Source organism: Rana temporaria, chromosome 2, assembly GCF_905171775.1.
Source record: "Rana temporaria chromosome 2, aRanTem1.1, whole genome shotgun sequence".
In the NCBI taxonomy this organism is placed as follows: Eukaryota; Metazoa; Chordata; class Amphibia; order Anura; family Ranidae; genus Rana; species Rana temporaria.
In genome coordinates this window covers 423,358,450-423,373,303 of record NC_053490.1, presented here as the reverse complement: position 1 = coordinate 423,373,303, position 14,854 = coordinate 423,358,450, and the positions used below count along the sequence as shown (strand labels likewise).

The window sequence follows — 14,854 nt, the reverse complement described above, 5'->3', positions numbered from 1 at the left end:
TCTCCTCGGGTCATTGAAGAATGTGGAACTGCTCCCATTTCAATCGCTGCTTCCTTCTTTGTCAAAACATTTAAGGCCTCCCTCTGGAAAGGTCTATTTTATTCTAGCTTCCGCGTGCTAGAACAATCAGAAGGTTATTGTGGTGTCAAAGGCTTAATTGGTTATCTAGTTTTTTTTTTTTTTTTTGCATTCCAGCCTTTGCGTGTTACTCTTCTCTCTGATTTTTTAAAACTGGTGCGCACAGACTCTGGTACAGCTGTACATAGTAACCAATCAGCTTTTAACTTCTGCTTGTTCAATTAAAATGTTACTAAACCCAGAACCTGCATTCCCTATATCTGCTCTCCCACAGTACACAGAACATGAAAATGCAATCATTTTATTAATATAAACGGCTAAATACTTTTTATCATCAGCAGTATATAGCAGTCTTGTGACTTCTATCAGTGCCTGGGTAAAGCTTGTAGAAGGTGTTTTTATACTGCACTGGCTGTCCTATCAGGATGCAGGACCCCTGACTGTCTGGACAGTGCTGATGGCATGCACTCTTCCAAGAAAAAAAAAGCAACTCTCTAGCAATACACACCAAACTGAGCATGTGCAGCCTGACTCCATTTATTCTGTCTTAGCTGGACATGTTTTGGGGGCAATGCAAGAAGAGGAAGATCTGTGCATACAGGATCAAACAGCCTTTTTAAACAATGCAGAGGATTAATCCCTTAGGTTCCACAGAGAGTATAACGAGCATGCTTTACTACATATACAGACTGATTTTACTGTTTTGTGTTTAGTAACACTTTAAGCTTGGAAGCTGATCGGTTATTATGCACAACTGCACCAGATTCTGTGTGCGCCAGTTTTAGGCAGGCCATCGTTCGTATTTCGCACCATTAGTGGGCTGCAGCAACAGCCGATTTTCGCGGGGCCATTGAATTTGAATAATCGGACATGTTGGTCATTTTTTGAAAAACAAACAATTTTCTAATCAATGATGAGAATGAGAATGAGAATCGTGTCAGAAATGTAATCGAAAAAAAAATGCGCATGTGCAAGAAAGTAACATTTCCGGAAAGAAAAGAAGATTCCCAGCCACGAAAATTATTTTCTGTAGGAACAGGAGGTGAAATTGAAGGTTTGTTAGTAGAATTTCGAAAAATCAATGGTGGCACCATCGGATCACAAAAGTGTATATCTGGGGGAAGAATAATAGAAAACAGTTTGTCTCTGCAATGCATACACACTTCAAAATACAGAAAAATACCTATTGATCCACCATATACCCAGTGAGATCCTCAATTTCTGTGTGAGCTGACAGTGCTGTCTTTGACCTCATACGCAATGGGCATTTAGCACCATCGAAATCGGTCCAACAGAAGGCTCCCTATCAGCGCTTCCAGCCAATGGCTAAGAGCGCTGACTAGATTATTTTGTCAAACACAATAGCACAGCATGGAAGATTGCTGTACTATTATCGTATTGTTAGTACATTGGCTCTGACCTGTCAGTCATTTTTTTTCCTTCAGCTCGCTGGGTTGAACAAAAAAAACTAAGGGTGTGCAAGGCTTACTACTCTGGCATTTAGCTGTGGAAGCCTTTAAAACTCAATGAGAGTCTGACAGCTGCTGTGGCTGGATGGAGCAGATCCCTCGCACACCCCCATACTGGATGTAACCCCAGACCATGATTTTGCCTCCACCAAACTTCACTGTTTTCTGGGTAAATCTCGGCTCCATGCGGGTTCCAGTAATTCTCCTGCAATATTTGAGGCGACTGGTGTAATTCAACAGAAGATTCATCTGAAAAATCCACCTTCTGCCACTTTTCCAGAGTCCATCCTTTTAGCAGGCTGTGGCCCTTAGCAAATGCCACACGGTTTTTCAATTGTCTTTTGTTTAGTGCTGGCTTATGGGCACTGATTCGACCATGGAGGCCATTTCGAGACAGAATCCGACAAACTGTTCTGGTTGACACAGGGACTTCAGGTGACCAGGTCTCGTGGAGCTCTGCTGCAGTGGAAAATGGTCTGGCCTTGGATTTTCGAGTCAACAAACGGTCCTCTCGAGGAGTTGTCTTGCGGGGTCGGCCTGACCTGGCCTTGTCCAAAACATCTCCAGTCTCTTCAAATCTTTTTTTTATCCTCTGAACTTGACGCTGAGACACATTGAAGGTGTCTGCCACATCAGCAGTGGATTTGGTCTTCAGCCTCTTGATAATCAACACTTTAGTCTCCGGGTGAATCTTAGGCATGTTTGCAGAGGTCTAGTTGCAATTCAGAAGGTCTAGTGTACTGGTGTTCTTTTTATACACACATGAGACCTAATCGATCCATTATTAGTCACAGGTGAAGCTCATATAACAAGGCGACAACACTTATGTCTTGGCAAAAATTTACTCAATGGGCTTTACCAAGTATTAGAATACCTTTTGTCAGTTTCGTTTTGCACTGAAACATTATTACAAAAGCTGTTGGGATTAAAATGACCCATTTCTTGTAACAAAATCTTGATTAGAAATATATTTTAGCGGCACTTCAGGTAAATTTGTACACAAGCGACAAGACTTTTGTCAGGGACTGTACAACCTTGTCCGCTGCTTTTTAGACTTCATTTCCATGGACGTTTTACAGCCACTTTGTTTAGCCTTTTTTACAGCTTAAAAACGCCTGTCCATGTTGTGTTTTTTTTTTTTTTTTTTGAGCTGGAGCTCAAAAACGCTGCGGTAGCGTTTTTGAGCGTTTTTTAATGTCTGGCGTTTTTACAGCTCTAAGGCTGGAGCTTCAGAACGCACTGGTCCTAGTTTTTTGGGGCAGCTTAAAAACGGCTCAGCCATCTACAGCTCAAAAACGTCATGGTGGGCATGAGGCCATAGACTAACATGGAGAGACGTTTTTAAGCTGCAAAAAAAGCTCAGAAAAGTGGCTGTAAAAACGTCCATGGAAATGAAGCCTTACAGGGGAGTGATTGAGGGGTGGTAAAAAAAGGCACATTTTTTTTATCACCTCTCGGCTACAAATGTAAACAAGGCCCAATCTGTAAGTCCTGTGTGAATGTACCTGTCTGAGTAGAGGAAAAGGCTGTACAGATTAGACAAGTTGGTGTCTTCAACTCGGTTGGCAGAGGGATGAAATCTGCTACAGGGCAGAGTGGCATGAGCGTGACTTTATGTATTTAGTTTTTTCTAAACGTGTACTTATCCTATAACTCAATATCTTGTGACACTACAAATGTCTTTCCATGACAAGAAAGGGCATGTTTGTTCTAGTAGACAAACAAACGCAAGTTGTAAGGTCAGCAGCCTTTCATGTATCGGCAAACTGCACAGCTAAAAAGCTCCTCATATGTGCCGGATATCTCCCCTAACGCCTGCTCAACCCAGTGCAGAGCATGGTTCTCTTCTCAGACTGTATAAACATTCATTGGTATGGAGAAATATATTCCATGTTGTTAAATGACTCTTATTATTATTTTGTGCAGGCTGAGAGCTGAGACAACACGAGGCCCCTGTGGTGATCCTGTCCCTGGCATGCTGACTCTGAATAGCTGAAGACTAAGGCAGCACACAACGTCCCGATGAAGGAAGTTCCTTTGCCAGACACCTTGACAGCCGTGACACTTGCACATAGCCTGTCAACGGAGGTAAGACACAATCCCATAAACATCACACATGCTGTATGGAATGCACAGATCCAGCATACAATTAATATAATCGTAAAGACACCAGCCATTTCTTTTGGGAATAGAATGAATTGCAGTCGTTTGTAAAATTTGTCAAGTCCATGTATGGTAGTTAATGCCTTTTGTAGGTTCAAATTTAAATATTAAAATGAGACTCAAAAATATCCTTTTTCTCCAAAAAGAATCCATACACATACACTATCTAATGGCCCTGTAATCAATTTTTTCATGAAAACATTGCTTACTCTGTTTTTTTTTTTTTAAACCTCCTTGTAACATTCTCCATGAGCTCCCAAACCACTGTTTTTACCCTTCCCTTGTTTGTGTGCAACAAGCAGTGCACATTAGTTGCGATCATGGCCACTGCTCTATGGTCCCATAGTCCATCTTGGGAAGTATCAAAGAAGGGGGTTAAGGACCCCTAGATAAGTAGGTTACTTACCCCTAGATAAGTGTTACTAAACCCACAACAGTAAAATCAGTCTGTATATGCAGTAAAGCATGCTTGTTATATTCACTGTGGAACCTACAGGGTTAATCCTCTGCATTGGGTTAAAAGGCTGTTTGATCCTGTCTTATGTGATCCTCCCCTTCCACTGTCCCCAGTTCATCTTCTGATACAACAGTGCCTTGGAGGCAAGCTGCACATGCTCAGTTTGGCGTGTATTGCTAAAGAGTTGTTGTTTTTTTTCCTCTTGGGAAACCAGAGGGTCAGGGGTCCAGCAGCCTCATTGGACAGTCAGAGCAAAATAAAAACTTCTCCTACAAGCTTTCAGGCCCCATGCACGCGAGACGCAAATGCAAACACATCTAAACAGACGTTTTCAAAGGCAAAAACTGGCGTTTAAAACACCTGTTTTTGCCACGAATTTTGTGGCGTTTTACCGCGTTTGCGTTTATAAGCGTTTAGTTAAGAGACATCATAAGACCCTCCCTAAGCTCAAAAAACAATATTATTTAACCATTTCAGCCATTTTGTGAGACCAAAGTGAGTAGCAGCTGAAAGAGCAGCAGTATACTTGTATTTAGTGTGTCACTTGCCACATCACCTGCCACAAGCTGTGGATTGTCCACTTGCCATGTCACCTGCCACAAGTTGTGAATTGTCCACTTGCCACGTCATCTGCCACGTCACCTGGCCATGCCACCTGCCACAAGTTGTGGATTGTCCACTGGCCACATCACCTGGCCACGTCACCTGCCACAAGTTGTAGATTGTCCACTGGCCAGGTCACCTGTCACGTCAACTGGCCACATGACCTGCCACGTCACCTGGCCACAAGTTGTGGATTGTCCACTGGCCACATGACCTGCCACGTCACCTGGCCACAAGTTGTGGATTGTCCACTTGCCACATCACCTGGCCATGTCACCTGCCACAATTTGTGGATTGTACACTGGCCACGTCACCTGCCACACGTTGTGAATTGTCCACAATGTAATGCAAGCAATTACAGTTGTTTATGTTTTTTTAATGGTTTTTCATCATTTGCCATCATTTTTGAGATTTCTAATGTTAAAAAATAGGTCACCTTTAAAAACGCCTATAAACGCGGTACCGGCGTTTAGCGGTGTTTAGCGGCGTTTTGCCGCGTTTTGCGTCAGAAACGCAAAAACTTTTGCGTCTGAACCCAAAATTTTGCTTCTGAAAAAACGAGCCTAAACCCAACTGCTTTAAAACGCAAAAAAAAACGTGAATGTGTGCATGGACACATAGGATAACATTAAATGTGTTCAGGGGCAGTTGAAAAAAATGCCCAAATGCCTCTGAACTCGAGTTTATCAGCGTCTCGTGTGCATGGGGCCTAACCAGACACTGATAGAAGTAACAGGACTGCTATATACTTCTGATGAGAAAAGGTATTTGGCAGTTTATATTTACTAAAATAATTGCATTTCCATGTTCTGTGTACTGTGGGAGACCAGATATAGTGAATGCAGGGTCCTGGGTTTAGTAACACTTTAAATGCGACGTCAAATAGTAACCATCCAGATTCCCTGATTTAGGGGGATTTCAACCGGTTTGTTCCTCTGTATTTGTAGGAACTGTTCCGCGTTGGACCAATTTCTAAAAAAAAAATTGTACAGAAGGTTTAGAGAACAGGGATACCCACATGGGTACTCAAAAAGGCTAAAAAGAGGGCCCTATGTACAGAAAGAGATGATTTACTGCAGGCATGGGAAACCCGATCAGGAGAAGGTGAGGAGGGGACCGGAACATATAAGATTCATAATAAAATATGGATCCCAATGGGATGAGGTTAGACCGACCATGAAGCGTTAGCAGAAATAGTGCATCCCATCCCCCTCATGGTGGCGCTGAGCGCAAATAATTTGAGGAATATCCTAGTCTACTCCGAATTTACCAGGACCCCTACAAAGAACTGGCTTTCCAGAATTATGAGTGTGTACCCTTGTGGGCACTGTAACGTATGTCCGTTTTGTAGAAAAGACCAAGGTGTTCTCGAATGCGAAGAGATCAAAGCTTTATGATATAGGAAGTTCTATTTTTTTTATTTTTTTTTTGAAAAGCCTATGGCGTGTGAACACACCCAAAAAACTCCACCCGGTGCAGAAAAAATGTGCACACACATAAAGAGTGTTCACAAAAACGTGCAGACGGGTGCAACGTCAAGTGGTCCTCCTGTGAAGAGGGACCCAAACCCTGATCCCCCGGGGCGTTAGGCTCCAGACGGGGACTGAGGTACTGTGGTCCGAGCAACCGAAGCCGACACGGACCCAACTTCCTCGGAGGGACTGCCGAAACAGAACCCTCCCAGTACTAGGTGGGGCTCCCCCGAAGGGAGACCCCATGAGAGCAGGCGAACTAAGCCAGAAGGCCATGTCCACCCACTCCCAAGACGTTCAGGGCTGGCCCGAGGACCCGCACCCTACTAATCACACAGTGACAAAACGTGCACAACAAAAAAAGACAAAAAAGTGACAAACACAGGCTTAAATAAAATAAAGTGGGGGAAGGGATAGTGGAGAGGAGAGTGAAAGAAGTGGCCATTGTGGTGAAACAATGACCAGGCCCTCCGGCCAGGAATAAAAAATTCCTCCGGTCCTAGCCAAAAGGCCCGGCCCAGGAGGCAGGTGCTAAAAAAAGCGTGTATCTGGTGCAGTTCTATGAATTGCTCAACTAGCAGGGTGATCTACATGGTCGAATATCCCTGCCAAAAATTCTATGTAGGCATGACCAAAAAACACCTTGGGTCCGTATTGGAGAGCACCTTCATATGATTAAAGAATAAGTAAACCCTGATGGGTTTTCTACTTCCTCTTTATTCCCCTGCAAAGTAAAAGCATACTAGCCCTTTATTTAGCACTAACCTGCAAACAAAGCCCACGCTGGTAGCCGGCAGTCACGGCACGGGCCCTATAGAAACGGCACAATCGTGCCCTTTCATTCGTGCATGTGCGCCGATGACGTTGGCGCAAGCATATATGGTAAATATATTCTAAACCGTCCAGCTTAAGGAGATATTTCCAGTACCTACAGGTAAGCCTTATTATAGGCTTTCCTGTAGGTAAAAGTGGTGTATAAGGGTTTACAACCACTTTAAGTAAAAGAAAACTATCCAAGAAAATCAGAAAGAGAGGTTTTCCCCCATGGTGCACCATGAGGAAAAGTAGATGGTTTACACTTTTAAGGGCATTTTTGCCATAAATTTTATCCCAAAGGAGAGGAGATTTTGAAAGGTTCCTTCAAAGAGTTAAAAAGAAATAGATCTTCAACCTAGGTACATATCAAATATCAACTTCAGTATCATCAATAACTTGACTCTATGACTAATTTGCTTACCTAAATAATGTTTACAGTGTTTTTTGAACACATAAAAATTTAATTTAATTTTTTTGACTTTTAAATTTTACTTTGCTTATGGTTTTTATTATAAGTTGAAAAAAGGACAAAAATCTAAAAAAAAATTAATTTAATTCACATTTACACAAAACAGGTTTCATTTATATACACTAATGATTTTCAAATACTGTACTTCTTGTGCAGGCAATTCAATGCACAAAAATCCTACACATACTCTGAATCAATTTGACGCATGCTCGGAATCATTGAACATTTTTCTCGGCTCGTCGTAGTGTTGTACGCCACTGCGCTCTTGGCGATCGGAATTTCCAACAACATTTGTGTGACCGTGTGTGTGCAAGACAAGTTTAAACCAACATCCGTCAGGAAAAAAATTAGGGCTGTCACTGATTAAAATGTTCGCGTTCGATTACTCGATTTTTTTTTAATCGATTAATCGACTAATTTTGATTAATTATAGCGCACATACAGATCCAACTACCTTTAGCTGATCTCCTTGCATTTCAACTCTGCATTCGTCAGTGGTGAATGTGGTATACACGATATACAATCACCCGACACTAGTTAGTTTCCACAATCCATGACTTAACTTCACAGTTCACACAAATACGTTTTAAATTTAAACTGTAGCAGTGACGTAGAAAGTTATAAATGATATAATGAAAGTGGATAAGCTGGGGGATGGGATGCAGTCTAAGGGAAGACTATAGAGTTTAGATTAGGGGGTTACTGTTAGTATCAGAAAATGACCAAAAAACTTTATTAGAAATATATCTAAAAAGAAGTTTATTTAGCACGGTATCGTGCAATACAAAAATGATCAGATATTGGATCCAATTAGTTTTAAAAGTTCCTTTACACGTATAACAAGACTGACAGGACTCACAAAGACTACAAATAACGGCGCCCGTCTACGCGCGCTGAAAGTTCACTCATCAGTGACATGCATCATGAGGGTATGGTAAATTTTAAAGTCACGATCGTGGATCGTAAAAACTAGAGACTAAGTGTCTATATGTGGGAAACGTAAAGTCTCACCACACAGATGATACTATGTTATCAATTTGATGCATTATCTGGTGGGTGAACCTTGGGAGAGGGGGAGGTGTGGAGTGTATCATGTGTTATCAAAAAATCCCAAAATGGTTTTAGAAAAATAGCAAAAATGAATAATTTGAATAATAATTATTTTACATCTGGTGGAAGTCCATAAATAATGTTAATCCAGGATAATGGAATTGGTACTGGATAACTATTGAAGATTCTAGCTATATGATGTCTTAGGAGTCAAAGCTGATAATGATACTTTGTTAGTATAATTTGTTCAAGCTGAGTAAGTAGTGTCAGAATTGATCGATCAAGTAATAAAATCGCATAGAAGTATTACTTTGCATATCCGTTGAGATCAATGAATTTGAATTAACGAAGCACTGATCAGTTGTTAGTAGTATGCTGTACACTTTATGGTTAGTTCTGATTTATATAGCGAATCAATTATGGTTTCATTTCAGATAGTTCCAAAATTTTCCTAAATAGGGATTTAGTAACAATAATAAACCAAGCACTATAAGGAACTGTATGTCATAGCATAAGTTATGGTTCCATGACAATTGGACAGATTGCTTTGCATTTCCATACGTTACTTTAACCTGAATACAGCAAGGTCTTTGATTGTCCAATGTAAATAAAGTTACAGACCTGTATTTGTTGTGCATCTGGTTGGTAACAGCATCTATGGGAGTGCGGTAGCAAATTTACCAGTGATGTTCCGTTGGTCCATATGGTCATTAGAGACCTTGATGTGCTGGTTTCAGTAGTTCCTCCTGTTGGTTTTTTGCTGAACGTTGTTGGAGAGGCTGTACGATACACGCTGGATGGCGTGTGTGCTAGGACGCTAACCTGCTGACAGCCAGTCTATCGCCAGGCGCTTCCTCAGTTTGTATGTTATGTTCCACGGGAAGGCCGGTCGTTCATTCTCCCTTCAGTCGGCTTAACGCCGAAGTGGACGTAGCGGGCGTCGGGTTGTGACGTCGACGCGTTTCGCCGTGCTTAGTGGCGTAGCTTCTTCCTGGACGTGCTGCACAATGAGTCAGTGGATGTTTTATATCGTTGCCTAGCAATCTTGCTTGATGTTAATTAGGAATAATGATCGCTTTTTAAACTAGTGACACTGATTGGCACTATGCGATACATCAGTGCAAGGGAACTTGTAGTTTTCAAAGAAAAAAGCCGTGGTATAATTTTACACTGCTTTATTGGGATTATAGATGCCCTGTATATGGCCATTGGTGTCAGATACTGATAAAGACAGCAGCATCATCATTTAGGTGGTAATTTTTCCGTGATGAATTATGCGTTGGGTAATTTGCCAGTGCAGGGGTTTAGAAATATAATGTCATTTGTTTATTCTTGTTGCTTGAACTGTAACAAAATAAGACTAGACGAAGATAGAGAGGCTAGGATATAGAAGATAGTAGGTAAAGTATAAATAAGTTGGTATATTGATCTTGAAGTAGAGTTGAGGAATTATGTATTCTTAGGAATTAAGTATCGCTTAAATATGTTGATATCAATGGATACAATAGTTATCCAGTACCAATTCCATTATCCTGGATTAACATTATTTATGGACTTCCACCAGATGTAAAATAATTATTATTCAAATTATTCATTTTTGCTATTTTTCTAAAACCATTTTGGGATTTTTTGATAACACATGATACACTCCACACCTCCCCCTCTCCCAAGGTTCACCCACCAGATAATGCATCAAATTGATAACATAGTATCATCTGTGTGGTGAGACTTTACGTTTCCCACATATAGACACTTAGTCTCTAGTTTTTACGATCCACGATCGTGACTTTAAAATTTACCATACCCCCATGATGCATGTCACTGATGAGTGAACTTTCAGCGCGCGTAGACGGGCGCCGTTATTTGTAGTCTTTGTGAGTCCTGTCAGTCTTGTTATACGTGTAAAGGAACTTTTAAAACTAATTGGATCCAATATCTGATCATTTTTGTATTGCACGATACCGTGCTAAATAAACTTCTTTTTAGATATATTTCTAATAAAGTTTTTTGGTCATTTTCTGATACTAACAGTAACCCCCTAATCTAAACTCTATAGTCTTCCCTTAGACTGCATCCCATCCCCCAGCTTATCCACTTTCATTATATCATTTATATGCTTAAAAAGGTTACAGTAACAGCACCGCCATTTGTCGGTTGACCTCCCAAAGGTACCTTTTAATTCAAAGATACCTATCACACCCAGTGACATCACTTGCACCTTCCCCTTCCCCTTCCCCTTTAAAAATATTTTTGACGTAGAAAGTTAGTTTAACTTTAATTATAAAACGTATCTAGTATATTGACTGTCAATCACTTTATAGTAGGCATCACTTTAGCCAGTCACACAGACATACCAGAGTGTTTACATTTTCTGGAAGCAGACATGATCGCATTTTATTGACAATATACCCTGAAGAACTGAACAGTCTTTCACACGGAACAGATGTTGCCGATACACAAAGAATTGTCTGCACAAAACTGCTTAGGACAGGAAAACAATGGTTATTTTTGCCCCCTTCCCCTGATGCATCCTCCTGCTCCACAGATGCAGAGGTACCTCAATCCAATGGGTGCAGTTTGCTCGCATCCAGCAGGGTAAGTCTCACTGTCCAGGCTGTCTGGTGACGTCAAGAATTTTGATCGATCAAAAGAATTTAAGATTAATCGAGTAATTAATCTTTAATTTCCCCAGCCCTAAAAAAAAAAAAAACATGGTTTTGGTGTCGGAATGTCCGATCGTGTGTACGCAGCATAAGAATCAGGAGCGCGCACACTCGCAAGCTCCTAGTTCTTGGCTGGAATGTAAGTTAAAGCCCCCACAGAACAGGGGATTGTTAATGTTAATGTTAATTTACAGATTATGGGGGACGGGTAGTTAAACGCAAAAGGCAACAACATGCCAAATTCACCACTGTGTAACTAATGTTTCTCAAATCCATGTGGGCTAGCATCATAAAATATATTCATTAAAAAACCTTATATTTATATTTTGATCTACAAATTAAGTTCTTTTTCTTTTACGGTGTTGACATATAGAATTACTTAATTCTGTGCTTTCTAACATTTTGTTATTTATACTGCCCACATAATCGGTGTAATCATGCAAATAATTACATTGATTTTTATATTATTTTATGTTCTTTAAAGCAGTGTTTCTCAACTCCAGTTCTCCAGGCACCCCCAACAGGTCATGTTTTCAGAGAATTTTCCTCAGATGAAACCGCTGTGGTAATTACGAAGGCAGTGAAACTGATCAAATCACCTGTGCAAAATAATGGAAAGCCTGAAAACATAACCTGTTGGGGTGCCTTGAGGACTGGAGAGGAGAAACACAACTTTAAAGCTCAGTTGCAAAGATATTTTGTCATGAATGTTTAAAGGCATTTCTTTTTCAGGTCATAATTTAGAAGATGGCAAAATCACGATCAAGATCCCCCAGGTGGAAGCCCAGGTAAATAAGGGATTTATATACTGCATGGGTACAATTGCATAGTGACATGGACTCCCCTGGAATTCCTTACATTATATATCCAGTGAAACATCTGCATGTCAGGAAATGTGGCTGAATTGTGTATTGCAGTTGTCATCAACCCTGTGCTCAGGGCCCACTGACAGGCCAGGTTTGCAAGATAACTGAAATATATCACAGGTGATATCATTTGCTGCTCAGTGATTGCAGTATTTTAGTCTGCATCTCCCCAAGGTAATACATAAAATCTGGCCTGTTAGTGAGCCCTGAGGACAGTGTTGATGACCACTGGTGTATTGTATTCTCTTGGGTCATAAACTGTGTATATTAACATTTCTAATACTGAGCCAGGTGCTAGCTGTCATAACATATTACCTTTCAGATCACTTTTATTTCAATGCGCCTAATAGCAATTACAAATAATGCCTAAAAGGTTTTGGATTTGAAAAAGATGAGCTACAACAGGGTCTCACAATAACAAGGAATATAATCATTTCTGTTTATGTAACCTTAACTTGGCCACACACTGTTATTTTTTTTTAGTGTGCTAAACAAAGAAAAAAAAAGAACATTCTTTCATATACACAAAGGAGGCGGATGAAGGAATTTCCCCCTCCACTGGGACACTGTATTCTGAGAACGGGAGCTGCTGCTGTCAGAAAACATTGATCAGCGACTGCAGAAGTTAATCAAACTATTGACTTCTGGTGAGCAGGGATTGCTGCACCACAATGATCAAAGTTTATCCGGTCTCTGCTGAACCGTCTGAATTTCGATCAGTTTATTGCCAAAATCAACGCTCAACTCTAGCTATGATCTTTATTGCATACAGTCGTTACTTTGGTCCAGCTTGGATCAATGTAAATGTGCCTAAAGACTGTGACAATCAATGGTCCATCAGGTATGAGATATGCATGCTTACATGTAACAATGCAATAAAGATCATAACTGGAGTTCGGCTTTAACTGAGCAAAGCAATCACCCTGTCAGATCCTTTTGGGGAAAATAGAGCAAACATGATTCAGGGTGTCCATTCCAGGCCTCCACATAGAATCTCTGTAGAAGTATAATAAGATTGCCTCCCTCAGGTGGAGTGTAGCAATCTAACCTGACAGCAGAGTGCCTTTTATCACTAATAGACCTAAGGTGGGGGTCTTTAATGCCAAGTTACTAGATAATTTTAGGCGGATCCCTCTTTAGGTATCCATTGTGACTAGTGGCAAATGTTCCCATTTGGTAATGTGTGGGGTAGGATTCATTTTTAATACTACTGCTTATAAAAAAAATACTGCTGGCACTATGGAACAGTATATGGCGCAGTAAATGTCAACACATTCAGGGAAAGCAATGCCTAATTATTACTTTTTTTTGTAGACCTCCCCCACAGAGAAGTCCAGAGCGTAACAGACATAGACAAGATTATTACCACAATAGCAATGACTTCCATAGAGACTCAAGGAGGTCAACACACTGGGAGGATGATCAGCATAGGCAGAACAATTCCAGATTTGATTCCTACAATCACTTTGGTGATAATTCGTTTGAACAACAAGGTGCATTTGACACCAATCCAAGAAGATCCCCTTTCGAGGCAATAAATCGACTGAAGAGAGCGTACTCTCCTGAGCGTAGAGGAGAAAGCAATAGAAGATTCCCACCAAAATCTCCTGAAGAAGCAAATTACAGAGAAAATACTAGAAACTTCCATAACCACAGAAATCATGAAAGAAATGGTGATAATCCCATGGTACATAATAACAATTTTAAAGAAGTAAGACGCGAGAACAACTTTCACAGACCATACAACAGAGACCATAATAAGAACTGGCATGAAAATGATGGCTGTTGGAATCAGCATGATCCAGCAAACCAGTATTTGTCACCTCATAGAAGACGACCTGAAGAACATGAACGAAAGTCATTTCAGAAGAGGTAACATATGCACATAGCTATTTCCTTCTAGCCATATTTGCTGAAATATAGGCACTGAATTATCTTTGTTAATTCTACTCACAAATGTAATGATGATTTGTGTAAATAGGTATCCTGAGGATGATTACAGAGAACACGAGCCACATCATAAAAGAGCCAGAGAAGCAGAGCGACATGACAACCGACCACCTCTGAAAAGTTCCCACTGGAAAGATGACCATCCAGAAAGAACATATTATACCAAAGAGTGGTCAAAGGACATGGAGTATAGAGATCCTACTCCATTTGTTCATGAGAAACATTCAGGAGCCTTAACCAAAATCGAATATGACTATGGTCATCAATCACCAACACATGTATATACTGAGCCTATGTTGGAAGATGGACACGCTGAAAGGCACAGCCATGTTGAGAGGCACAATTGGCATGAAGAGAGAAAAAATGAATCTACCAAGACTTCTCAATACCACAAAACATCAGATGGTAACAGAGAAAGGAGGAGGTATGATGATAGGTCTTTGGAGCCATTGTCTAAATACAGTTCAAAAAAACATGACAATAATATAGTTTCCAAAAATGATGTTGAAGTGAATCAGGCAAGCCATAAGCACAAGGAAAAGATAAGAAAAGAAGGTGATTACCAGGGGAGAAAAGAAGATGAATATCAGAAGGATCCAATTTCTCCACTCCATCTAAGAAGTCAAAGTCCCCAAACTCCAGACCCAAAAGGTGTATTGAAGATCACTTCTGAAAAAGAATCTATCGTTGTTAATTTGGATTTGAAGAAATCGTCGGATAAGTATAGGTATTTTCGCTTAATCCCATTCTTGATTTTTTTTTCTTGGGTTTTATGTGAGGCTGAGGTAAAAGTTCATG

The 14,854-nt window shown here is 40.5% G+C and overlaps 1 protein-coding gene across 1 annotated transcript in view; it reads left to right on the top strand.

The window, feature by feature from the left end:
- Positions 1–14,854, top strand: part of BCLAF3 (BCLAF1 and THRAP3 family member 3) — a 134,651-nt gene that overhangs the window by 77,119 nt on the left and 42,678 nt on the right. Inside the window, exons 2-5 of the mRNA XM_040338227.1 lie at positions 3,474–3,635; positions 11,973–12,028; positions 13,421–13,978; positions 14,088–14,783. Coding sequence (XP_040194161.1) covers positions 11,988–12,028; positions 13,421–13,978; positions 14,088–14,783 — 1,295 coding nt within the window. The 5' untranslated portion in view covers positions 3,474–3,635; positions 11,973–11,987. The remainder of the gene's footprint in view (positions 1–3,473; positions 3,636–11,972; positions 12,029–13,420; positions 13,979–14,087; positions 14,784–14,854) is intronic.